The sequence below is a fragment of the Podarcis pityusensis genome, assembly GCF_964106645.2.
Source record: "Podarcis pityusensis genome assembly, chromosome: 11".
NCBI lineage: Eukaryota > Metazoa > Chordata > Lepidosauria > Squamata > Lacertidae > Podarcis > Podarcis pityusensis.
This window is the reverse complement of record NC_138036.1, coordinates 782863-806624: the sequence shown is the minus strand read 5'-3', so window position 1 is coordinate 806624 and position 23762 is coordinate 782863. Positions and strand designations below refer to the sequence as shown.

Here is a 23762-nt window from a genome sequence, read left to right as displayed (position 1 = left end):
GTTTAATGTGTTTAATGTGTTTAATGTGTCAATGTTATGTAGTGTTTTTGTATTGTATTGTATTGTATTGTATTGTATTGTATTGTATTGTATTGTTTTTGTAGTGTTTAAATTGTTGGAAAAGCAATAAATATTAATTAAAAAAAAAAAAGTGATGTGTCTGTGGCAGCAGCAACAGCAGCCCCTGCGTTGATGTGCTGGTCTCCTCTTCTGCTCCAGAACCTCTTCCACCACCTGACAGATGTGCAAGGAAACGGGGTGGTGAAGATTCCTGATGCCAAAGGGGACGACGCCTGGAAGGTTTACTTTGACGAGACGGGCCAGGAGATTGTGGATGAGTTTGCCATGCGCTACGGGATCGAGTCCATCTACCAGGCCATGACGTGAGTTCCTGCCCGATGCTGAGCATCCCTTTCATCCCGGGTGCCACTGAAAGGTCCATTGCAGAAAGGTTTCCTGGTTAGGAAGGGGTGGGCTTGGGTTTGATGCGAGAAAGTCGAGTCTGAGAGCAGCTCAGGAAGTTGTGATGGCGGGACTTTTGAGAACCATCGTCCTTTAAAAACCTGCCTTCTGCACACTCTTCTGCATAATATGATCCTGGCCTTTGTCGGCCATCAGACTTCCATTTAAAATGCCAGTTTTGCCAACTGCAGGGTATCTTCTTCTGCTGCCATGTGTCTTAATGCTGCTCCCTTATTCTGGGATGCCAGAGACAGGGCCGGGTGGGGCTGGAGGGGGCTGGGGCTCCAGCAGACTGCGTCTGGTGCTCCCCTTGGGGAAACTGGATCCAGGTCCCCCAGGGAGGCTCAGGGAGCTTGTAGGTTCCTCTGGGCTCATCCTGCCATCCTCAGGAAGGAAGTGGCCTCATTTGCATTTTCTCATTTAATTGCTCTCATTAAAGTGCAGAAAAGAAACCCTCCCGCAGGAAAACTTAAAACTCATTCCCTCAGCACCAGGGCTTGTGGGATGATTAAAGTAAACAATCAAAGAAAAATTGCTATAAATAAGGGAAAACAGTGCTTGAAAGGGGATTATGTCACGAGACGTGACAGGAGAGAAGCACTCTCTAATTAATAGAGTTGGCGAGAAAGAGAGAGGCTGAGCAAGTCTTGCTGGAAAGTTGCTGGAGGGGAAGGGTGGAGCGGAGCAGAGAGGCTCTTGCTCCAGATTCCTAAGCAGGAGCTGAAGCAACAGGAGGCTCTGCTCTGCATCCCAGCTCCTGGGAGTCTCAGGTGGGGAGAGCCCTCCTCCTCCTGCTGCTGCTGCTGCATTTGCTTCCCAGGAGAGGCAGCGAAGGATGTCTTGGCGTTGGGAATGCCCTTGCGCTCAGAGCCTCAGAGAGCTGAGCAGAGGCAGGAAGGCTTAGGTTCCTGGGCACTGGATAAGTTTATTCCCAGCTGCTTCCTAATTCTGGTGCATCTTTTAAGGCGGTCTGTAAAACCAGCAGGCTAGTTAGCCGTGCTCCCTGTTGTGGCCTCGTTGGTGCTGGGGGTCAGGCAGAGATGACTTTGAACCTTTCCTGGCAGCATCTGGACCACCTGGCACCGGCCCACTTGCAGCCGGGGTTCTGTATGGTGTGAAGCTCTTTGCTGTGTCATTCTGTTTGGGATGGATCATGGGATGGGTCTTGCTCATCTTCAGTGCCTTTTATGGGTTATGAGTGGGATTTCTCCCCCCCCCCCACACACACCTGAGCCTCTCTGCTAGATCCTGAGGCCCCTCTCCACCCCACTTCCCCCATAGCGTGGTGCCTCATCCAGTCTCTTGAGTCACTTGGAGCCATTTGCTCTGGGGGAAGCATTGGGCGGGGAGGAGGAGATTTTTGCTCCTGACTTGCACCCTGTGGCCTGGTTTTTGCAGGGAGGGGTGTGTGTGTGTTGGAGTGGATGAGCTTCCGCTTCCCACCCCCGGCATCCCAGTCACCCTGTGAGGTTGGGTTGATGCTTGGTAGGAGAAGGAGGAGTCTTTTTTGAAGATAAAAGGCACCTTCTGCATGTCCTTCCTTGAGATGGCTCTGAGCATCCCTGCAGCTTCTGCCTGATGGCCCCCAATGGCTTCTGTTCCCCCAGGCATTTTGCATGTCTCTCCTCCAAGTACATGTGCCCGGGGGTGCCAGCGGTGATGAGCACCTTGCTGGCCAACATCAATGCTTACTATGCTCACACAACAGCCTCCACCAACGTGTCTGCCTCCGACCGCTTCTCGGCTTCAAACTTTGGGGTAAGTGCCCCTGCTGTCTCCCCCCTGCCCCCCGCTTGCTTGCTTGTGGGTCCAGGTTCAAGGGGACAAGGAACATCATTCTGTAGGTTGGAAGAAATGCTGCCTCTTCTTCCTGCCAGGGCAAGTTCCTTTACACTCACAGAGACACTTGCCCGAGTGATGCTGATGTAAAAATTGGGGTTTGGCTTTTGCTGCCCAACTCCCCTTGGGACTGAGTCCCCTAAGTCCATGATCAGTCAGAGAAGAATGTATGGAGGCAGGATCCAGTGGAAAGCAAGGCGGATCTTTATTTTTCTATTGCAACAGAGTTCTCTCCGCTCCTTCCAAGGAGGGAGAGACCCTGAACAAAAGTGTGCAGGAACCTTTAAAGACTTTTGACATTGCCCAACCGCCTTAGCCAAAGACCACCACCAAATCATCACACATACATCACAGAAGGAGGCCGTCTACAGCAGAAATCCTGTCTGCCAGGATGCCTGATAATGGCCGCTGGTTGCATTACCTGGGCAGCCTGGCCATTCTTTTGTGAAGGTTAATACTTTAGGATTTGTGGGCGAAAAGACAGTGGGAAGGCTTTCCCCATTTGCCTCCCTGACTGCAGAGGAATATCTGAGGTCATTGGAAGAGTCAAAATGGCTTCAGGATTGCTCTCCTGTACTATTTCAGACACATGGCTTATATATTTAGATATGTGTGCATTTATGAATATTTATTCTATATTTGAGACCTTAGAATTCTTATAACAGTGCCAGGGGCCTGCTCTGCCTGAAATGAATCAATCGGTGTTTCCATGCAGTTCTTTGGATTTTTGATGTTTTATGCCTGATAATGTAACAATCTTGAAATTGTTTGTGTTGCCGCTCTGTGGTTTCAAAGCAGAGAACGAAACCAAGTACAGTGGTGCCTCGCAAGACGAAAAGAATCCGTTCCGCGAGTCTCTTCGTCTTGCGGGTTTTTTCGTCTTGCGAAGCAAGCCCATTAGCGGTTTAGCGGATTAGCGCTACAGTATTAGCGGCTTAGCGGGCTTAGCGGATCAGCTGATAAGCGGCTTAGCGATCAGCTGTTAAGCAGCTTAAGAATCAGCTGATAAGCGGCTTAGCGATCAGCTGTTAAGCGGCTTAGCGGCTCAGCTGATAAGCGGCTTAGTGGCTTAACGGATCAGCTGTTAAGCGGCTTAGCCGATCAGCTGACAAGCGGCTTAGTGATCAGCTGTTAAGCGGCTTAGCGGATCAGCTGATAAGCGGCTTAGCGGCTTGGAAAAAAGGGGGGGGAAAACCCCGCAGGAACTCGCAAGACATTTTCGTCTTGCGAAGCAAGCCCATAGGAAATTCGTTTTGCGAAGCACCTCCAAAACAGAAAACCCTTTCGTCTAGCGGGTTTTCCGTCTTGCGAGGCATTCGTCTTGCGGGGCACCACTGTAGTGATGTCCCAGTCCTTAAACGTGGGCAGTGAAAATGCCTTTTAATCCTTTCAAATCTCCAAGGCCTCAAGAGTTCCAAAATAACACTGATTGGATGTTTTCCCTTACTGTAAAGTAAGTGCGGCTGCTCTGAATCTTCATGGGATTCTTTTTCCCCACAGAGGGGTGATTCCTAAGGGATCCTATTTATTTCCTGACAGAGCCGCCCTCCTCAGGGCAGATTCCTCTGCCACCACGTTACTCCTCAGGCCTGGGGGCCCAATGTGGCCCTTTGGGCATCTCTTTCACACTCTGGACTCTGTGCGGGCCACGCCCCTCTCCCCCTAGGCCATGCCCTTCTTCACGCCCTTCTCAGGTGCCTTTGCCCGGCTGGAATATGCCCTTGAAGTGGCGGTGCCTCTCGCTTGCCTGAATGGAAGGTGGAGCAAAGTGTGTGCAGAAAAAGCATCTTAGCCTTTTGCAGCCTGCTGTCCGAATGTGGTCTGCTCACTTTTGCCACTGCCATGGCAACCCTGGGAGGTTGCAGCCCTCGGACAGAAAACAATTCTGCAGCCACGGCTTCAATGGATGCAAACCTTTTCACTCTGTTTGTGTGTCCCAACAGACTGAGTGGCCCTTTTTTGGGGGGGGGGGAGAGAAATGTACCCCAGAAGGGGAGCTCCCCTTTAGGCCTGGAAATAGGTAAGGACCAGTTTTTGACCGCCCCTCTAACACATGCTTTTTTCCTCCCGCACACAGAAAGAGCGATTTGTTAAACTTCTGGACCAGCTGCACAATTCCCTCCGCATCGACCTGTCCATGTACCGGGTAAGAGCCACACAGAGAGATTGTGAATAGTTCTTGGCACTCGTGAACCCCCCTCCTGAGCTTCAAGTGCCTCGCATTCATTATGTCTGTAATCCTCACTGCTGTGCTGTAAAGTGGGCCAGCCTGATTATCCCCATGTTGGCCTGGGAGGGTGAGAGAGGCTTGTCTCGGGTTTTTGGCTTCATGGCTCCCACTGAGTGGAGTCCTGCTAGTCCTTTCTGCTTTTTTAAAAATAAACCTAGGGTAAGAAATGTCTGAGCAGACAAAGGCTGGGTGGGTGGGGAGTTGTCCTTCCGCTTTCCAACTCAGAAATCCTCCTGTGGGAGGAGGACACTTCAGAATTTAAAAATGGAGTGTAATAGTGACCTTTTGCAGAGTTGTCGTGCTCCCATCTAAATTAGCAAAGATTGGGAACAGGCTTTGCAGCTCTCGCCGGCATGATAATGCCCTCTCCAAAAGACTTGGGGTGGGGAGGGGAGCCACGCTCTTGCCTGCAGCTTCTGCACTATGAATCATGGTCAATGCGTCTGCCCAGGCAAATCCAGCATCACTGCACCCCTGCCAGGAAAGCCCAGCCTGTAACACTCAGGATTCAGTTTGGATGGCTCTTAGTTAGGATCCCTTGACGGATGTTTCCACTGGGCTCAGCTGAATGGCATCAACTAAAGCAAGCCTCTTTGCCAATTATTTTCTCTTTACCCCCTTAAAGCTGACCTTAGGAGGACTGTGATACCTAGGTTGGGTCTTTATCATGTTTTGGACAGCCTCTATTCCCATTATTGTTGCTATAGCAATGCAGAGCATGGCAGGGAGCGTCTCCTCCTTGCGATCAAGTAGAGAGAGCTGCTCTGCCTTGGTCTACAGCCAGTTCGGCACGTGGTGACGCTGCTGAGAGTTTCAGTTTCATTTTTGCAGTTTGGGGTTCTGCATAGCAATAAACAAAAAAGAATGTGCACCACATTGGCTAGAAACAGCGCGAGGAAATGGCCTTTGGGAATGGTGTAATTATACATTGTAGAATAATACCGCTCGTTATGGTGGGGGGAATAGCTAATCCTTGGATGAGATGCCGGTTCATTCTGCTGCCAAAAATAGTAGCCTAGTGTGAGCTGCAGTGAAATGTAATTAGATCTAATTTGTAATGATAAGACTCTGTTGCATAAATGGGCTCCTAATTGATTGTCCCCAAAGTGCAGCTGACGTTCTGTCTTGGGGAGCGAAGCCCTTCCACATTAATTAAAGGTGTCTTCTGCCCTGGAAACGTCAACAAGGAGGAGGGCAGCTCCGGCTCAGAAGCCAGCAGGGCCAGAAGCATCCAGAGAGGTTTCTTTCTTGTTTACCTTGGCTCTTGCTCACCGCCAACTTTTAAAAGGAAGCCTCCGATCTGTTTCCTTGACGTTTGTCGTTCTGAGGATGCCTTAACACAGAGTGAACCTAGCGTGTGGCCGTTCGGTGAATTGGTATCATTGTTGTGACCAGGGAAATCCTGCACTGAGGGGGAAGTCTCCCTTCCTTGTGCCCCTCCCTTCCGCCCCTCATCCCAGTCTTGTTTAGCTATAAGCAGTTTTTCCTGTCGGGTTAGACTCATGCAGGGATGTGGTCTTCTAAGCGATGTGAAGCTCCCATCAGCACCAGCCACCAAAACCAGTAGTCAGCAGTGATGGGAAGTCCCCAAAACACCTGGAGGGTCACAGGTTCTCCACCTTTGGAAGAGCCTCCTGTGCTGCTGCCTGTTTGGGCCACTGAGCTGGGTGTTTGTCCCTGGGTGTTTGAGCCATGCTCACCTTTTTGCCTTTTTTAGAAGGGGATTGGTTTTTCTGCCAACAGAACAACTTTCCGGCCAGCAGCCGAGACCGCTTGCAGGACTTGAAATCTACTGTGGACCTGCTGACCAGCATCACCTTTTTCAGAATGAAGGTAGGGGTCTTCCTCCCGGTGGCTGTTCCTGGCAAAGCCAAGCCCTCACTCTCTGGCAGATACCTCCTCCTCCTCCTCTCTTTCTCTGGGGAGGAGCTTGAGAAAAGCACTCTCAGACTATCCAGTCTATGGACTTGTCCACACTTTTGCCCTGCTCTGTCCAGGCACAGCTCTGTGCTTAAAAGCTCCAGGCATGAGGTTTTTCCCCCCTGAAGCTTACCCTGCAAAAACTCGCTCTTTAATGCTCAGTTGGAGCAAACAGCAGTTCGGGTTTTCATGCGGATTGCCATTTGCTCCAATTGAGCTTCAAAGAGTAGGTTTTTGATGGGCAAAGCTCCGGAGCAAAAAAGGGTGCTGCTCGGACATGGAGCTTTAAAATGCAGACTGTGCCTGGAAAGAGCGGAGAAATGTGAAGTGTGGAGAAGCCTTCAGCCTCCTAGTCCAAGGAGAGGTCAGCCTTTGCCTCCGAATGCAAGATCTCTCCTCCATCCTTCCAGCAAGTGGAGATTCTGCTGCAGGTCCCAACTGAGTTGTTATCGCATCTCGCTCACTGATGTGGCTATGAACTTTCCCGTGAGCTTATCTGACAGCCTTATTCATTTGCCAATTAATTCAATGCTGCTTATTTGTAAATATCCCTGGAAACAAAGTTAAGTACTGGAACAAAACAATTCATTTTACAGGAACAAGAAGCCCATTATTCACATTGAAGGCTGCTGATTGGTAATGAAATCTGCCTTTGTGCTTTTCCAGCTAACGGGGAAGCCAAGTGATGATTTCTGACACCCGTAAAGCTATTACCGCTTCGATGTGAGTGCTGGTGCAGGAAGCGGCAGGCACACCTGTTTATTTTATCTGAACAAACAGGCTTATTCTGCTCCTGGAACATCAATACCTGTGCTGTCAAGTTCTTTTTCAGGCCAGGTGTCTGAGTTTGTTTTGACTGCTGCAGAAATTCAGAATAAATGTTCTGCAATGGTGTTTTCCTCTGTTTGCAAATGTTCTGAGAAGCCACATCTAAGGTTTTCCCTCTTCCAAAAACTCTGGTTTTTAAAGTCGCAGGGGTCCCATGCATTCTCCAGAGCAGCAGGTTTCTAACACCCTTTGTAGGCAACAAAGCCTCGGCGATCTGACTGCCAGCCTCAGAGGCGGCGCGACTTGTGGCACTTGCGGCTTCTCTCTGCCTCCCACCCTCTCCTGCCTTCCTTTCCAGGTCCAGGAATTGCAGAGCCCTCCTCGCGCCAGTCAGGTGGTGAAGGATTGTGTCAAAGCCTGCCTCAACTCAACGTACGAGTATATCTTCAACAACTGCCAGGATTTGTACAGCCGCGAATACCAGACAGACCCTGTGAGTCGAGGGTGACAATAGCATTTGTATTCCACTTCATCTGGAAAGCCCTCCCAGAGTGGCTTAGTAAGGGGTCAGAGTGTCTCTGCCCTTAGGCCCACGTTCCAGGCTCAGTCCACGCTTTAAAGCTCAGCGCCAGACAGAGCATCCCCTGCCAGCGCTTTTGCACGTCTTTTACCACTGAATCGGAGCAAATGGCAACCCACAGAAAAACCAGTTATCGTTGCTCTGATTTAGCGGTGAAACGCGGGTTTTCCCCTAGAAGGTCCTGGGGGGGGGGACACACTTGGAGAAAGAGCTTTATAGCCCCCGCCTGTGCCTAGAAATGCAGCCCGAAAAGCAGACTGGATGAAGCTTCAGAAACACGACCCAGAGGGTGGGAGGGAGAAGGAAGCCCAGATCTCAGTCGCAGAATTCTGAAAATGAAAAATTTGGAGAGCAGCGGCACCATCTCCAGGGAGCCCTGTGGGCCCAGGCACCCACAATTTTTTTGGCTATGGGTGCCTGGCTTCCCTCGTGCTCTGGCAGAAGGCGCAGGCCCTTGCCCAGGTGCCCATCTGGTGCCTTTTGCTTTTCCTCTAGAACAAAGCTCAGGACATGCCTCCCGAGGAGCAAGGCCCCAGCATCAAGAACCTGGACTTCTGGCCCAAGCTCATCACCCTCATTGTCTCCATTGTCGAAGAGGACAAGAACTCCTATGCCCCCGTCCTGAACCAGTAAGAGCCCCTCTTGCTTTGCTGCCGGAAGCAGACTCCGTGAGCCGGCCGGATTCGCTTTGCCTGCCTGTCTTTTTTGCCTTTCTGCCTTTCTGACCTTTCTGTCTCTTTGGGGTGACACTCTTTCGATGGTGTTCCCACTCACAGCCCTGCAGCGTTAGAGCTCAGGTGCTCTCCTGACGAGTGGGGTGACAGCAGCTCCTCTTTGGGCTGGCCTTCCAGGCGCCTTTCTCTCCTCCACCCCACTCCCCTCAAGAGCTCTTTGGGGATGTTAGGTCTAAGTGGGGCTGGGGGAGGGGCTGCATGCGTAGGGCAAGTGAATAACGCAACAAGGTTGTCAAGGGAGCAAGAAGGGCAGGATGTAGCCCAGGGGACTCTCACTCAACCCAGGAATTTGTGGTAATTCGGGAGACGGACCTCATTGGCCAAAGGTTGCAGGATCCTGCAGAATCCCTCTTGGCAGTGTCTTAGAATCATAGAATCATAGAATCATAGAGTTGGAAGAGACCACAAGGGCCATCGAGTCCAACCCCCTGCCAAGCAGGAAACACCATCAGAGCACTCCTGACATATGGTTGTCAAGCCTCTGCTTAAAGACCTCCAAAGAAGGAGACTCCACCACACTCCTTGGCAGCAAATCCCACTGTCGAACAGCTCTTACTGTCAGGAAGTTCTTCCTAATCTTTAGGTGGAATCTTCTTTCTTGTAGTTTGGATCCATTGCTCCGTGTCCGCTTCTCTGGAGCAGCAGAAAACAACCTTTCTCCCTCCTCTATGTGACATCCTTTTATCTATTTGAACATGGCTATCATATCACCCCTTAACCTCCTCTTCTCCAGGCTAAACATGCCCAGCTCCCTTAGCCGTTCCTCATAAGGCATCGTTTCCAGGCCTTTGACCATTTTGGTTGCCCTCCTCTGGACACGTTCCAGTTTGTCTTCTGAGAGCGATCCACCGTCAGGGATCTTCCCTTCCCTTTAGGTTTCCTCAGGAGCTGGCTGTTGGGAAGATCAGCGCTGAAGTCATGTGGAACCTCTTTGCTCAGGATATGAAATACGCCATGGAAGGTAGGTGGCTGGTCTTGGCATTCCTTACTGCTGCAGAGGGTTTTACAAAAGCGGTTCCTGGCCTTTGGCCCAGGTGTTTTGAAGGAAGTCCTTGCTCCCTGCTGATGAGCACATTTGCCAGAGGCCGGCAGTGGGCTGGAGCGGCTGCTTTTAGTGCCTTTTGTTTCCAGGAGGCTCCTGTCGAGGCTCCCAACCAGCCATAAATGACATGGGAGCTTTCCCTGCCCTGCTCCAGTGAGGCTCCCATGGGTCGTGCCTTCCAGCTTCTTGCTCTGCAACTGGCCAGTCACGTTCCCCTTGGGTCGAAGCCTTGCAAAGGCCGGTTGTCCTCTAATCAAATTACTTCTCCATGATGCTGCAGCCGGAATCCCTGAGCTCTGTGCCGTGTTCTGTGAGGAGCTGCCAAAAGCTCCCGGGGGAGTTTCTCAGGCCATCCGAGGAAGCCTTGCCAGCGCTGCTCTGCCAGCTCAGCACCGCTGTCGCTTCTTGGACTGGAGCTTGGCATCCTTCGCCCCATCAGGAGACTGAGGACGGGCCTTCCTCCTGCACCAGGCGAGAAGCTGCCAAGCCCTAAGAGCAGCCGCTGGCTCTGTCCTCTCTGGGCACAATCACCTTCCCATTCTCTCTCCCCCTGGACAGAGGGCGGCATCTCTCTGCCCTTAGCCCCTGAATTTGTGCAGCTAGAGGAGAGGAAGTCCCTGCTCCCCTTGATTCGCGCTGTGGGCAAAGAGCACCCTCAGTTCATGGGATGTTTCCGAGGACCTTCGTTTTGGGTCTCTGCTTCTCCTGCTCTTTGGCATCCTGGGATGTGGGGCAGGGGAGAGGGCTGTTTGCCCCCACCTCTGCCCCAGACCTGTTGCTGATGTCCACTTTTTCTTTGCCCCTTCTCACTGAAAGGTTTGCTCTACACTTTTATATATATGGCATGCTTTTTTTAATGTATGCTTTTTTAAATTGAAGCAGTGCTTGTGGTGGGGCTGGGGGTGGTCGCGATGGTTGGAGAGGCCTGCTGGTTGCTCCTCTCTGCACAGCCATCTGGGGAGACAGGAAGGGAGATCAGCCACATCCTGCGCAGCCGGCTTTGGCTGGAAACAGAACCAGCCTCTCCTGAGCTCCAGTGCCTGGAGGAGGCTTGCAAAGCTGGCCAGACAGGGCTGACCACTGATCCACTGCAAACTCCCCACTCTAAACTCTGTTTGCCACCTAAGTGAGCCACTAGTCTCTGGGGAGCATTTAGGGGTGGCATTCCTACTCTGGTTGTTACCTTAAATGATCAGGGCATTAGAAAAATCCGGGCATCTGAGGTTAGTTTGCTCAAGGTGAGGGATCAAACCAGCAGGAAGAATACACAAGTGTGAATACATGGCATGGATCCTGGCATTAGATACTCCTCCCCACCCTGCGATATCTTGGCAACATGCATACTCATTTGAGTAATAATTATCCCAGGCCTCCAGCTCCTGTTTATGCAAAACACAATGGGGGGGAGGAGAGGGGGAAAGGGCCAGGCGGTTAACTGCACTGAGCCATGATGAAGCCTCCTTCTGCGGGTTTGATTTTTCAACCTTTAAAGCCGTTGCTGCCTTTGCTTCCTTTTCAATGCTCTGGGTTTGAGCATGATGAATTTTGATCATGGCTAATAGGCACAGGCGATGCGATCTGTGTTTCAAGATGTCGCTTCAGGTAATTAGCATCCAATTGGTTCTGACACCTCGAAGAGCAGGAGTCACACACACACACACACACACACACACACTCCTGAGATTTTGTCCTCCCTCTGCTGCAGTTCTGCTGCGAAGTGGAGCTCTTCCTTAGGAGCGCAAATGTGACTCTTCCATCTCCTGTATTTTGCTGGGCTAAGCCTCTTCCCTCTGGGCTCCTAATAATGTCTGGCCTGTGTGTGCTTTTTGTCTCACCCCCTTGCTCATCTCTTAAGTTCTGGATAGAATGAGCACCCTCAAGGCATCACGTGGTAAGAGCCTTCCCTTTGGTGACCCTTCTGAATGTTTCTGCTAAAGACCTTTCCTCTCCATAGTGAGAATAATAGCACATAGCCTCCCACCCCCACCCCCATGGTGTGGTCTTCCACATTAACAGATGTAGAACATGAAGGGAGAGATCCAGAGGGTGGCAGCATAAGAACGGGGCCTTTTCTGCGATGGCTCCCCATTTATGGGGTGCTCTCTCCAGGGAGGCTCACCTGGTACCTGTCTTTAGATGCCAGGCAAAAACATCCCTCTTCTTCCAGGCCTTTGGCTAATGAAACAATCTGTAGCCTTTTAAACTGGGGGAGGGGGGTGTATGCTTTCGGTTTGTCTTGTGCTTCTATATTGCAAACAGCCCTGTGATCCTTGGGCGAAGGGCAGCGTAGAAATTTAAATAATAATCTTAAAGACGTGAAGCGTCCTTCTGAGCATCTCTCTCTAGAGGAGCGATTCCTGGTGAGGATGGGAGCCAACCAGAGGCCTCTCGCCTTGCTCTGCTTCTGACATGGATAGACAGAAGGATCTGCAGCCAAGTGGCAGCTTTTGGGAGTTGGGAGTCAGGGAGGGCTGTGTGAACATTGGTGGTTGGTTCACTCCTACCTTTTCTCTGTCCAAAGCCCCACCTATATTTCGCATCCGCATGGTCCTCTTCCAGGGCGGTAAGAGCCTTTTTTCTTTCTCTCTGACTTTATTCTAGTTTAGCAGATTCCCATCCCCCTCCCAGGCTGTGCGTAGATCGCAAACCCCGAAGTGATGCTTAGTTTGCAGAGCAGACGCGTCTGCCTGAGCCCCTTTCCATGGCAGGCCAGTGGCGGCAGGAAGCAGCTTGTGTGTGTCGCTCCACCCTGCAGAAAACCCCGCCTGCTGCTCCTCTGCTCTGAGTGCGCTTTCCCTCGCAGCAGCTTTTCAGGTGCCAGGTACTGTAGGGCCTTCTCCTGGCCCGCCCTCCTTCTAGAGAGCCTCACTGGGAGAGCTCCACTGCTTGGCAGCGTCCATGCGAAGGTATCCTGGTTTTGTGTTTTCATTTCCGAGCACAATTCAAAGTGTTGGTGCTGACCTTGAAAGCCCTAAACGGCTTCGGTTCAGTATACCTGAAGGAGCGTCTCCACCCTCATCGTTCAGCCCGGACACTGAGGTCCAGCTCCGAGGGCCTTCTGGCGGTTCCCTCCCCGCGAGAAGCCAGGTTACAGGGAACCAGGCAGAGGGCCTTCTCGGTGGTGGTGCCCGCCCTGTGGAATGCCCTCCCACCAGATGTCAGAGAGAACAACAACTACCAGACTTTTAGAAGACAGCTGAAGGCAGTCCTGTTTAGGGAAGCTTTTAATGTTTAATAGACTATTGTATTTTAATATTCTGTTGAAAGCCGCCCAGAGTTTCTGGGGAAACCCAGCCAGATGGGCAGGGTATAAATTATTATTATTATTATTATTATTATCATCATCATCATCATCATCATCATCAGATGTTCCTGGGAGGAAAAGCCTGTCGGCCATCGCAGCCCTTCCCCTCTGTAGGGTCAAGTGTGAAAATCTTGGCCGTTGCCAACGTATTGGCTTTTAGACATCGCTGTCCAAAACTTCAGCACTGCGGTCTTAGAATCATAGAATCGTAGAGTTGAAAGATGCCCCAAGGCTCATGTAGTCCAACCCCCTGCAGTGTGGGAATCTCAGCTAGGTCATAGATGAGAGATGGCCATCTAGGCTCTTTGAAGGAGAGTCCACTACCTCTCATGGGAGTCTCTCCACTGTTGGATGGCTCTGACGGCCAGAAGGTTTTCCCTGATGTTTAGCAGGGACCTCTTAAGTTCAGGGTATCATCTGAAAGCGCAGAAATCTTGAGAAGGAGGTCCGGCCCCTTCTTGAAGGAGGAGGCACAGGATACAAATATACACGGTGCCTTCATGTTATGCCACTGGCTCTGTTTTCCCTGGATATTATCAAGTGGGGATCAGTGGCATTTACCAGCAATTTTTAAGAATTTAGGCAGCCCAAGGTTAGAAAAGTTTCTGCCAGGATAGTTGGCATTTTTTGCGTTGAGACAAGTGTCAAGGAAACATTCTGGAAGCGAAGGTGCCAAAAGCTGAAGGCTCTGCGTTGGCTTTGACGTCTCATCTCTCCTGGCCCTTTTCTCTCTGCGTCCTGAAGTCTTAAGATGGGCTGGGAGAGCCAGACAGCGAGAGCCCAGGAAAAACCTGCAGGGAGCCTCGAAGGGCCATCACACACGCAGAGGAGATGAAAAGCCTGAGCGTTTCCTGTTCTCTCCAGAGGTCTTGTGGTCCTGAGCAGTAAGGGTGAAAACGGTGTCCTGAGCCTAAGGTGTGGGGAGGAATGCAAAGGTCTTCTTCAGCTGCTGGGAAGTCCCTCAAGGGGTCTTGGGAATGCCCTCCGTGCTGTGGGGGGCTCCTTCTGATGTGTGGCACTGATTGGTGTTGGTAGAACAGGAAAAGGTGGGCAGGGGATTTATTCCAATTACCTAAACCTGAATAATTTTAAATGAAACTGAGGCTAGTGATGGAATTTACCCTATTTTTCCGTCTATAAGACGCCCCCATGTATAAGATTCCCCCTATTTTGGGGAACTCCGACTTAAGAAAATGGAGGGAGAGCTATAGGTGTATAAGATGCCCCCAAATTTTGGAAATTATTTTTTAGGGGGAAAACCTAGTCTTATACACGGAAAAATATGGTACATTGGTCCTACAATTATTCTGTAGCAGAAGAACTCTTGCTTTCAGGAAGGCGGCTTCCTCTTACCAAATGTCTGGGGATCTCCTCGCGCCTTCAGGCTTAAATGGGTATCCAGGTGACCTCCTTTCTTTCTCTTTCTCTCCCCCAATAAGTCTTAATTACTGGCCTTTGCCCTCCTTGAGTGCTAATAAAACCCTCCTGCTGTCTGAAGTGGGACACAGAATTGCTCTGCACTTGCTTTCAGTAAAGCCCCTTTCCCCTGGGGGCTTTCGGGATCTTAGACCGGCCTTGCAATGCCTGGGAAACGACCTGCCCTTGGGGATTCCAGGACATTGACGCTTCCCTGGCCGCTTCTGCTGAAGAGAAGGAGGGGGTGCCCCGGCCGGGGTCATCAGCGCCAGAGGATGGTGGCGCATCCTGCTGTCGCCTCTTTGCCCAGAGAATGCACAGCTCTGCTCCTGGGAGGGAAGGGGGGACTGTTTCTTGCAAGCAGTGGCTTCAGCCACACAGTTAGGACCTGCAGATCCTCAGGTGGCTTGCAAGAGTTAGCTGGTTAGATCTGTCCGTGCCTCGGATGTGCCTTCAAGTCTAAAGGCTGCTGCTGGCCTCCTGGGCTCGGCCTGTGCTTGGATGGAGACAGGCCAGGAGCCCCCCATGCTGCTGTCCTCAGCTCATGCGGAAGATTGGGGGAGGTCTGTTTCACCTTGGGGAAGAGCCCAGGAGCCACTGGCCCTCAGCGAGGAGAGACCAGAAGCTCCCTGGATCTTGTAGTTGCAGCGTGTGGGTCACTTCTTGGCAAAAGGTGCCGCTCAACTTGGAGAGCACCCAGCTGTCTGCCAGAGAAGGGGGTGGACAGGAGGGACTTTGGAAAAAGAGAAGAGGAGAAATCTGTGCACAAGGTCTCATGCTTGAGACGACTGACCTGGGGCAAGATGGAGGCATCATGCGCCCCAATGGCCTTGTGGGAAGTGTCTCTCTTGTAACCTGGGCAGGCGGGCAGTGCAACCTGTCTTCAACTTTTAGATTTGTATCCTTCTTTTCCTCCACGATGGAACTCGAGGCAAAGTCATGGGGTTCCCTGCTGGTCTCCCATCCAGTGCCAGACCAGACCCAGAGCTGCCCAGCTTCAGCAAGGCGGCTGCTTTGTGCCCTTTCGAACTGGACCTGGTGACCTCTGTGGAGCAGGCAAATGCTTCTCCCGGCTGGTTCAGGAAGCTGCGTGTGCTGGATTTGGAAGCTCATTTTAGAGAGGCTGGAGGAGCCTGGAAATCCAGGAGGCCAAACCCAGTGCGCCCCCCCCCCCATTCCTTCTGGTTCGCCCAAGGACTGGGCTGGCTTGTGTGAGACGTAGGGCAGAGGGCACTCCAGAAGACTCTCCAGCATTGGGGGCTGCTTTTGTTTCTAGGGATTTGCTTTGTGCTTCCTCCTCTAGGAGATGTGGAGCATCTTAGGAGGAGGACCAGCCCTAGAAGCTGTTCTCCTCTCATTGCCATGGCAACCAGAAACTCTTCCCGTCTATTTTTGAAGTGCTGTGTGGAAAATCAGCTCCGGGCCCCAACCGGATGAACTACCATGCCCTGCGATCGTTAGCAGGATCCCAGGTTGCGGGGATTTCGTGGGTTTTGGACATGCACCGTGTGGCAGGGCGTTCTGCCCTGCGGATGTGCGGAGGCTCCTGTTTTTGTGGCAGGTTGCTGGGAAAGGAGCCGATTGAATTACTCACCTGTCAGCATTCTCATTCCTTCTCCCTCCCTCCCTCCCTCTCTCCTCGTCTCTCTCCACCTTCCTCACAGAACACGAGAAGCACCGGCTGTGCAAAAGCGCCGACTACATGAACTTGCACTTCAAAGTGAAGTGGCTGTACAACGAGTATGTCTGCAGCCTGCCAGCCTTCGCCGGGAAAATACCTGAGTACCCTGCGTAAGTACCTGGCTCACCCTGGGACCTCCAGCTCCCTTGCAAGGCACACATCCCTTGCCACCCCTGTGCCACTGCCTCCCCTCTTCGGAAAGCGGAGGCGCCTTAAGTTCTCCGGAGGATTTGGCTGTGTGACTCACAGTGCCCTTTCCCGACGGCCTCCTGCCTCCTTCCTCTTATGGGTACGTGGAGCAGGATGCTGCCTCCCCAGGTTAAAATGCTCACTGGTGCAAGGGAGGCCTTTCTAAGGTGTGGGATTACCTCCCGGAAAGGCTGGTCTCTGCCACTTACTCTTTCGGTTGTCCAACGAGACACACATTTCTGTTGGTGTTTGTTCACCGCCACCACCCCATTCAAGAAGAAACTTTAGAGGGCTCAGCCCAGCATCACAAAAGAAGTTCCAAAGGCTGGCAGTCTGCTGCCAGAGGGCTCTGAGCTGGTAGGACAAGGCAGAGCCATCTGTCCTTGCTTAGCCCCTCTCCTGAAGGCTGAGGGGGCAGCTCTGGCACCAGATGTTGCCTCTGGCCCCACAGAGGAAGAGCTGACGTAGAGTAATGGAATCATAGAATTGGGAGGGACCCAAGGGCCATCTAGTCCAACCCCTGCAATGCAGGAATCTCAGCTAAAGAATCCCTACCCAATGGCCATCCAAGCTCTGCTTTAAAACCTCCAAGAAAGGAGGGAGTCTTCCACTGTCGAGCAGCTCTTACTGTCAGAAAGTTCTTCCTGATGTTTAGTCAGAATCTCCTTTCTTGTAACTTGAAGCCATGGGTTCGAGTCCTGCCCTCCAGGGCAGGAGAAAACAAGTATCCTCCACCCTCCATGTGGCAGCCCGAGAGATATTTGAAGACAGCTATCATAGCTCCTCTCAGTCTCCTCTTTTCCAGGCTAAGCATACCCAGCCCCTTCAACCGTTCCTCATCAGGCTTGGTTGCCAGTCCCTTGATCATCTTGGTTGCCCTCTTCTGCACACCTCCCAGTTTATCAACATCCTCCTTAAATTGTGGTGCCCAGAACTGAGCGCAGTATTCCCGGTGGGGTCTGACCAAGGCAGAATAGATTGACTTGCAGCTCTGTTCTGCTCCTTTCTCTCTTAGGTCTCCAGTTTCCCCCTTGAAGGGAGAGCCACAAAGGCCCTTGCCAGCCCCTCCCACTTTCCTCCAAGGGCTCATCCAGACTTCCTTTTGCACCGCTCAAAAAGGTTCCCCAGCCCTTCTTATAAAAGGCCAGATCAGACCCTTGGTCCATCTAGCTTAGTGGTATTGACTCTGACTGGCAGCAGCTGCCCAGGCTTTCTGGCTGGAGTCCATCCCAGCCGTGCCTGCAGCTCCAGAGCCCTTGTTCATGCAGCACTGAGCTGCAGCCCTTCATGTTTGCAAAGGGGGAGAGACCTGCCCCCCCCCCCCCCGGCGCTAGCAGTGTCAGAAGCCGGGCAAACACACGCAGCCTTGCCGTTCCTTGTGCGCCATCCTAGGCCATAGAAAGGGGAGGGAGGTCGTAAGAGCAGGAAGAAGTTTGCTCAGTTAGCATCCTTGCTGGAAGTCTGCCAGCACTTCTTGGCAAAGCTCCAGAAATTAAACGCAGCTTCTGATTCTGGGGCTGAATTGCTCCTGTAGCTGTGAAGTTTCAGGCTGTGGATTAGAGCAGAACCTGGACCTGATTGGGGTCCAAAGTACCTCCTGAGTCTCTCATGGGCTGGAGCGAGGCTTCCTTCCTGGCCTGAACAAAAGAAGGTTGTCCCGTGTGATATGCTGCCTTGTTAACTGTGGTTCCAGACCTTTCTGGTCTTGTGGAAACTGCCTTTGGAGCCTGCGCAGCCACCAGCAAGAGCCTCCATCAGAATCCCAGCATGCTCTGGACCTCTTGGGCGCAGCCAGGCGTTGGCTCCCTGGTCCTGGACCTGCAAAACAGTCTGAAGAAGGAAGTGTTCCGGAGTGTGAATCAGACGCCAGGATCGGCAGCCACGCTGTGCCTCTGTGTTTCTGAGCTGTGAAAGGCAGAGTGTTCGGATCACGTAGAAGAGATGGCGCGCGTTCCGTCCTGCTCATTATTAAGGGCTAATTACCCCCTTCCCCAAGCCAATTCCACGCTTCCTGTTTCTAGCCCACATGAGAATCTCCGCTGCCGGCTTCCACCACACACAGCCCCGACTCTGAGCCCAGCGCCAAGGATGATTCAGTCGCTTTCAGGAGGATAACAAATCCGCATTTCTGAGCTGTCTACCTGTGCACCAGACTTGCCTAGGCTGCCCCACCGAGAGAGCCAGGAGAACGCTGCACCCACCGAGTGGTTGGATGGCAAGGAACCTGGCTCTAAATTGGCCCAAGTCACCTGCTTGCCTTGGCTGTGTGGCGAATTGGGCTGTTAGTCAGCCACCTGCCATCTGCGGATGGAGAACGGATCTAAATGCTGAGCATTACTAAGCAGAGGGTGCACTGAGAGCCAGTGTGATCTTGGCCTCTTGATGGCAGCCCTGTTGCCATGGCACTTCTCTGCCACCTCCCAGCACCTTCTGCCACTGGGCCAGGCTCATATTTCAGCCCAGGGGCTGTTTGCAGACACCTCCTGCCTCTTCCAACCCCCTGCCTTGCCTTGCCTTGCCTCTTGGCAGCAGCCCTGGCAGGATCCCGGGTTTGATGCATGTGCGTTTGCTGAGTCACTTGCTTTCCTAATAATCTGCATCACCATCAAATTTGGACGATATTAACACTTCCCTGCTTTGGCTTTCTCTCCAAATGTCAGCAAACAACTTAAGGCAAACTGGAGCCTCATCACAGTTGGAAGCGGGGCTCTGCGTGGGCAAGAGATGGAAAAATACCCACTGCTGGCGGACTCCAGTTGGTTCAAAGAGTAGGGGGAAGGTGCTGGGCAAGAGCACCCAGTTTCGCTTCCCTTCCTTCCAGCCTCCGTGTTCAAACAGGCAGAGAACTCGCTTTGCCTGTGGGCCGTCAGAGCCTTCCTCCCAACCCCGGCGTCTCCGCACTTGCAGCTGCGCTTTCCTTTCCTCGGCACTGCAGGGTGTGTTCAGCGCTGCCGAGAAAGGCTGGCCTTGCTCTTGACTGCCTTAGCAGGTGGCACCAGCCCCTGATAGTCTTCTGGCTCAGCAGAGGCCTCCGCAGCCTTAGCAGGAACGGTGGAGGGAGTGGGAAGAGAAGAATGAGAGGTGAAACGAGAGTCATCTTCCACTATCTCAAGGGCTGCCTCCTGGAAGATGGAGCAGCCTTGTTTTCTGCTGCTCCAGAGGGGAGGACATGAACCAATGCCCTCAAGTTCCAAGAAGAGATTCCAACTAAACATCAGGAAGAAATTTCTGATGGTGAGAGTTGGTCAGCGGTGGAATAGACTCCTTTAGAAGGTGATGGGCTCTCTTTCATTGGAGGTTTCCAAACAGGTTGGATGGTCACCTGTCAGTCAGGGATTCTTCACTGTGATTCCTGCATTGCCGTGGGTTTGCCTAGATGTTCCTTGGGTGTCCCTTCCAACTCTGCAAATCCATGACTCTGTGATTACAGCACTTGAGCAACTCTCAAGATGCTTATGCTTTTCCCCAAGGTGTCAGAGATTCCCCGGCCTTCCTTCTTACCCTCCAGCAGGCCTTGCGCTCCTCCATGAAGACTCCCTGGCCTCTCCCAGCTCTCTGTCTGGAGGTTTCCAGCTGCCTCTGCCATGGGAGTCTCCAGCCCCCTGCTGGCCTGATGTGGCTGTTCCTGTCCACTCCGGATGGGACTCTTGCATTGTTTGAGGGCTGCTGGTTCTGGGTCCTCAAGTGCCTCCCATGCACTGCACAAGCATCTTTGCCCTGTGGGCAAAATAGTTCTGCCAGAGCAGGCTCTGCTCCCAGTCCCAGTCCTGCAGATGCCATTGCTTGAGTGTCCTTGCTAGACAGAGATGGGCAATGTCCTGAGACAAGGCTGCCCTCCTGGGTGAGGGGGGAGTCACAGGTACCGTATTCTGGTGCTCTGGAAACATAGGGTTACTACTGCCATCAGCACATGTTAGAGGGGTGCATAGAAGGTCTCAACAGGAGACTTCGCTGTGCCTCAGAATTTTGGGGGCCTGTTTGTCTCATGGCCCCAATACGGGGTGCCTAATTCCTGGACCACTTTTGTGTGCAATCAAATTTCTCAGATTCTTGTGAAATGTCTCAACTGCAAAATACCCTGCCGTGTGTGCATTCAAACAGATCTTTGTGGTGCTTGCAACTTGCTGGAAACTTGCTGGCTGCGGTGCGGATGGGCCGATGCCAGCTTTTTAACACCATGCCAATTACAATTCCCAGCATCGGGTAGGCTGTGCCTTTCTATTCTGAAGTGTGAAGGGTTATTTCAGGCTTCCCAGCATGCTCTGGGCTTTGCTCTCGCTCCCTCCGTAGTGTCTCTCACTTTCTTTGCAAATTTAAGCACCCCATAATTAGCGCCGTTTGTATAAACTCAGCTGCGGGTTTGGAGAGGGCCTTAATCGGCTGCGAAGATCGCACAATGTGCCGCTTTGTTGACTCCCCTTCCCTTGTTTGCAAGCACCTTGTGTTTCAGCCGCGTTTCTAGACAGAGGCGGGCTCTGGCTCCGCACGAACACAAGCAGGCAGACAACGGCCTCGCAGCGCCAGGCGGGTGTTTCTGTTCTCCTGGGGACGAAGAGCCCCCTGGCCTCTTCCGTGGCTTGTTCTGCCTCCGGGGCCTGAAGATGCCTCTGCCCTGGCTGCTGTCAGAACTTCAGGCAGTCCCAGTTGACAAAGAACCGATCCTGAAAAGCAGTGCCTGGGCTGGGAGGGGTGAGGAGCAGCCCAGGGCAATCCAGCCCATGTGAACAGAGTTTAGGGTGATTTTGGGTCTGGGCAGGCGGGAGGGGGAGGCTGTGCCTTCCCTCGACTGCTTTCCATAGCAGTGTCATCTGCCGCAAGAAGACACACAAACACAAGCTTGGGAGAGAAGCCATCTACTTGACGTGCACCTCAACAGAAAGATTCAATCATCCAGCATTTAGGTAAAATGAGTGAAGCAACCCGAAGGCCAGTCACTCTGTTCTCCATTCTTGGACAGAATAATGGCAGGCTGTCCTTCTTTCTCTGAAAGAGATTCTGCCTCGGGAGAGAGACCTCTCGCTGCATCAGCTCTTATTCGGGTATAAATGGAGACCAATTTTCCCCCAACTGGTCTTTTGTCTGCCTCGCCATAACTTTCTGCAATCTGCAGCTCTGTCACTTTCCCAATATCCCATCTCTCACATCGATTCTGGGCCTCGGGGGATGCTGTGATAGCCTTGGCTGTGGCAAAGAAGACGTGCAGTCAGTGTTTCAGAAATACCTGGGACATGTGAGGCACACTCAGAATGCCCACAGCCCAAGGGGCCACACCCAGACCTCGGGTCCCTGCCCCCTTCCTCGGGTGTTTAGTCAAGAGCAGGATTCTCCCTTCATTCGCTGGAAGTCATGCAAATCCCTGTAATTTCCTTCCCTGCGGTTTGCAGTGCTACAAGGCAGAGGACATGAAACGAAGGAGGGAGGGGGCAAGGGGGGGGGCAAGGGCCTGTGAATATTCTGTCTCCTTCCAATGCTGGGGGGCAGTTTTGGGTGAGTTCGGCCCCAGAGCGGCCGGCTGGTGGGGAAGGGCTTTGCAAACTCAAATGACGTGGGCTTCCTTCCCTCCCCAACGCAGGTGGTTTGAGCAGTTTGTGATGCAGTGGCTGGGTGAGAATGAAGACGTGTCCCTGGAATTTTTGCATGGAGCTCTGGAGAGAGATAAGAAGGATGGGGTAAGGTTTTGGAACACAGAAATAAAGTAAATCATCAAACCATCAATTCTAGCATGCGGGGGGGGGGCACCTAAATTGTATAATTTGGTATTTGAATGATTGGTATTAGGAACTGTATTATAATTTGGCATTGATATAATTAGGCTGTTGTTGGATTATTGGACAGCAGTACTGTCGTCCAATGTGTGAATTGTTGTATGCCTTGTGCATTTTGCCGTCCTACCGTGTATAAACTTAATAAATAAAGAAGCCAACAGGTATCCTTCAGGATTGTGGAAGGCTTGGTAGAAAATAGAAAGTGTTTCAGATTAAAATTCACATGGTAAAAGGCTTGCATGAACTCAAAGGCACCAGGTAGAATCACAGAATCGTAGAGTTAGAAGAGACCCCGAGGGTCCTCGAGTCCAACCCCCTGCAATGCAGGAATCTTTTGCCCTGCATTGACACTCGAACCCAGGACCCTGAAATTAAGATTCTCGTGCTGTACCGACTGAGCTATCCCGGTCTTTCTTCACACTGCGTGTTTCTTGTTTGTGTTCAGTTCCAGCAGACATCTGAGCATGCTCTCTTCTCCTGCTCGGTGGTGGATGTCTTCACCCAGCTCAACCAGAGTTTTGAAATCATCAAGAAGCTGGAATGCCCCGACCCGGCCATCCTGGCCTGCTACATGCGGCGCTTTGCCAAGGTGATGCCCTCCTCCCACGGGATCTCTCTCTTTTTTTTTTTTTTTAAATGATATTTATTAAAGTTTCACAAAAATACAGAAAACAAAGAAAAAAGTGTAGATTACAGCAAAAAAGCAAAAAGTAAGAAAAAACATACAAAATAAAACAGTTAAAAACACAATAATGTTCCATAACCTATCTTCCTTACTCTTATTTCCCCAGACCTCCTCATACCTCCCTTCTTTGTATTCCAATTCAGTTTGTTGGTTCAGCAAATCCTTACCATTAATCTTTTACCCAATTGTTAACCTTTTTTTCCCCCATGTCTCTTAGAGCATTACAGCTAAAAACCTCTTAATTTCTATCCAGCATCCTTCTAAAGTTCCTTAATTTTACAATATTTCTGTAAATAGTCCTTAAATTTTTTCCAGTCTTCTTTCACCGACTCTTCTCCCTGGTCTCGGATTCTGCCAGTCATTTCCGCCAATTCCATGTAGTCAATCACCTTCATCTGCCATTCTTCCAAAGTGGGTAGATCTTGTGTCTTCCAATACTTTGCGATAAGTATTCTTGCTCCTGTTGTAGCATACATGAAAAAGGTTCTGTCCTTCTTTGGCACCAGTTGGCCGACAATGCCCAAGAGAAAGGCCTCTGGTTTCTTCAGAAAGGTATAGTTAAATACCTTTTTCAGTTCATTATATATCATTTCCCAGAAAGCCTTAATCTTTGGGCACGTCCACCAAAGGTGAAAGAATGTACCTTCAGTTTCTTTACATTTCCAACATTTATTATCGGGCAAATGATAAATTTTTGCAAGCTTGACTGGGGTCATGTACCACCTGTATATCATTTTCATAATATTCTCTCTTAAGGCATTACATGCCGTAAACTTCATACCTGTGGTCCATAACTGTTCCCAGTCAGCGAACATAATCCTCCTCCCACGGGATCTCTAGGCGCCTCGTTCTCCAGGGGGAAAGGGGTGCAATTATCAGCAAGGTCAACAGCAGCATTTGTTGGTGGCTTTTTGCCAAAACGAAACCTCAGAGAGACTTAACTAGATGAAATTCAGCTGTGACAAACCATTAAATGTTTCTCTTGTGCCGCTCAGAACGAGGCTAGTAACGTTTCTGGTCTCCTTGCAGACCATCGGGAAGGTGCTGATGCAATACGCAGACATCGTCTCCCGGAGTTTCCAGGCCTACTGCTCTAAGGAGAAAGTGGTGAGTCCTTCTGCCTGGTTGGGGTGGAGAATGCAGAGGA

At 51.5% G+C, this 23762-nt stretch overlaps 1 protein-coding gene across 14 annotated transcripts in view; it reads left to right on the top strand.

Moving 5' to 3' along the window:
• Window positions 1-23762, top strand: part of UNC13B (unc-13 homolog B) — a gene marked incomplete at its 3' end in the record, with an annotated part of 166138 nt that overhangs the window by 121756 nt on the left and 20620 nt on the right. For 13 of the 14 annotated variants that reach the window (XM_080973344.1, XM_080973351.1, XM_080973348.1 and 10 more), the window contains 11 exons: window positions 220-383; window positions 2070-2220; window positions 4379-4447; window positions 6275-6364; window positions 7578-7712; window positions 8295-8428; window positions 9409-9494; window positions 15960-16086; window positions 21738-21834; window positions 22376-22519; window positions 23645-23722. In XM_080973344.1, the coding sequence (XP_080829470.1) occupies window positions 220-383; window positions 2070-2220; window positions 4379-4447; window positions 6275-6364; window positions 7578-7712; window positions 8295-8428; window positions 9409-9494; window positions 15960-16086; window positions 21738-21834; window positions 22376-22519; window positions 23645-23722 (1275 nt within the window). Of the gene's footprint in view, window positions 1-219; window positions 384-2069; window positions 2221-4378; window positions 4448-6274; window positions 6365-7577; window positions 7713-8294; window positions 8429-9408; window positions 9495-15959; window positions 16087-21737; window positions 21835-22375; window positions 22520-23644; window positions 23723-23762 lie in introns of those variants that run through there. The other variant, XM_080973353.1, reaches the window with a different exon arrangement.